Genomic DNA, 319 nt, shown 5'->3' on the forward strand with positions numbered 1-319 from the left:
TGCTGCTGCGCGCAGCCCGCTGCTGCTGCTGCTGCTGCTGCGCAGCGCCGACGGCAGCCCCGCAGCAGACAAGCAGCAAGACAGCAAACAACCCAGAAATATCAAAAAGAGACTTTTAAATGTCAGTCGAGTTAAAAAACGAAAGTGCCGACGAATTAAAGTCCTGTGTCTCCCCGCCCAGCGGGGGCTGCCCGGCACGTCTATCAGCATCAGGAAAAAGCCAAACAGTCTGCAGCACCGCGCAGCAAACACGCCCCACTCGCTGCAGCAGCAGCAGCAGCAGCGGCAGCGGCAGCGGCAGCAACAGACGCAGCAGAAA

The 319-nt window shown here is 59.2% G+C and overlaps 1 protein-coding gene across 1 annotated transcript in view; it reads right to left on the reverse strand.

Annotated features, from left to right (window-relative positions):
• Positions 1–319, reverse strand: part of ETH_00041440 (uncharacterized protein) — a gene marked incomplete at both ends in the record, with an annotated part of 1,404 nt that overhangs the window by 495 nt on the left and 590 nt on the right. Inside the window, one exon of the mRNA XM_013375180.1 lies at positions 1–229. Coding sequence (XP_013230634.1) covers positions 1–229 — 229 coding nt within the window. The remainder of the gene's footprint in view (positions 230–319) is intronic.

Source organism: Eimeria tenella, genomic scaffold (assembly GCF_000499545.2).
Source record: "Eimeria tenella Houghton genomic scaffold, Eth_scaff2599, whole genome shotgun sequence".
In the NCBI taxonomy this organism is placed as follows: domain Eukaryota; phylum Apicomplexa; class Conoidasida; order Eucoccidiorida; family Eimeriidae; genus Eimeria; species Eimeria tenella.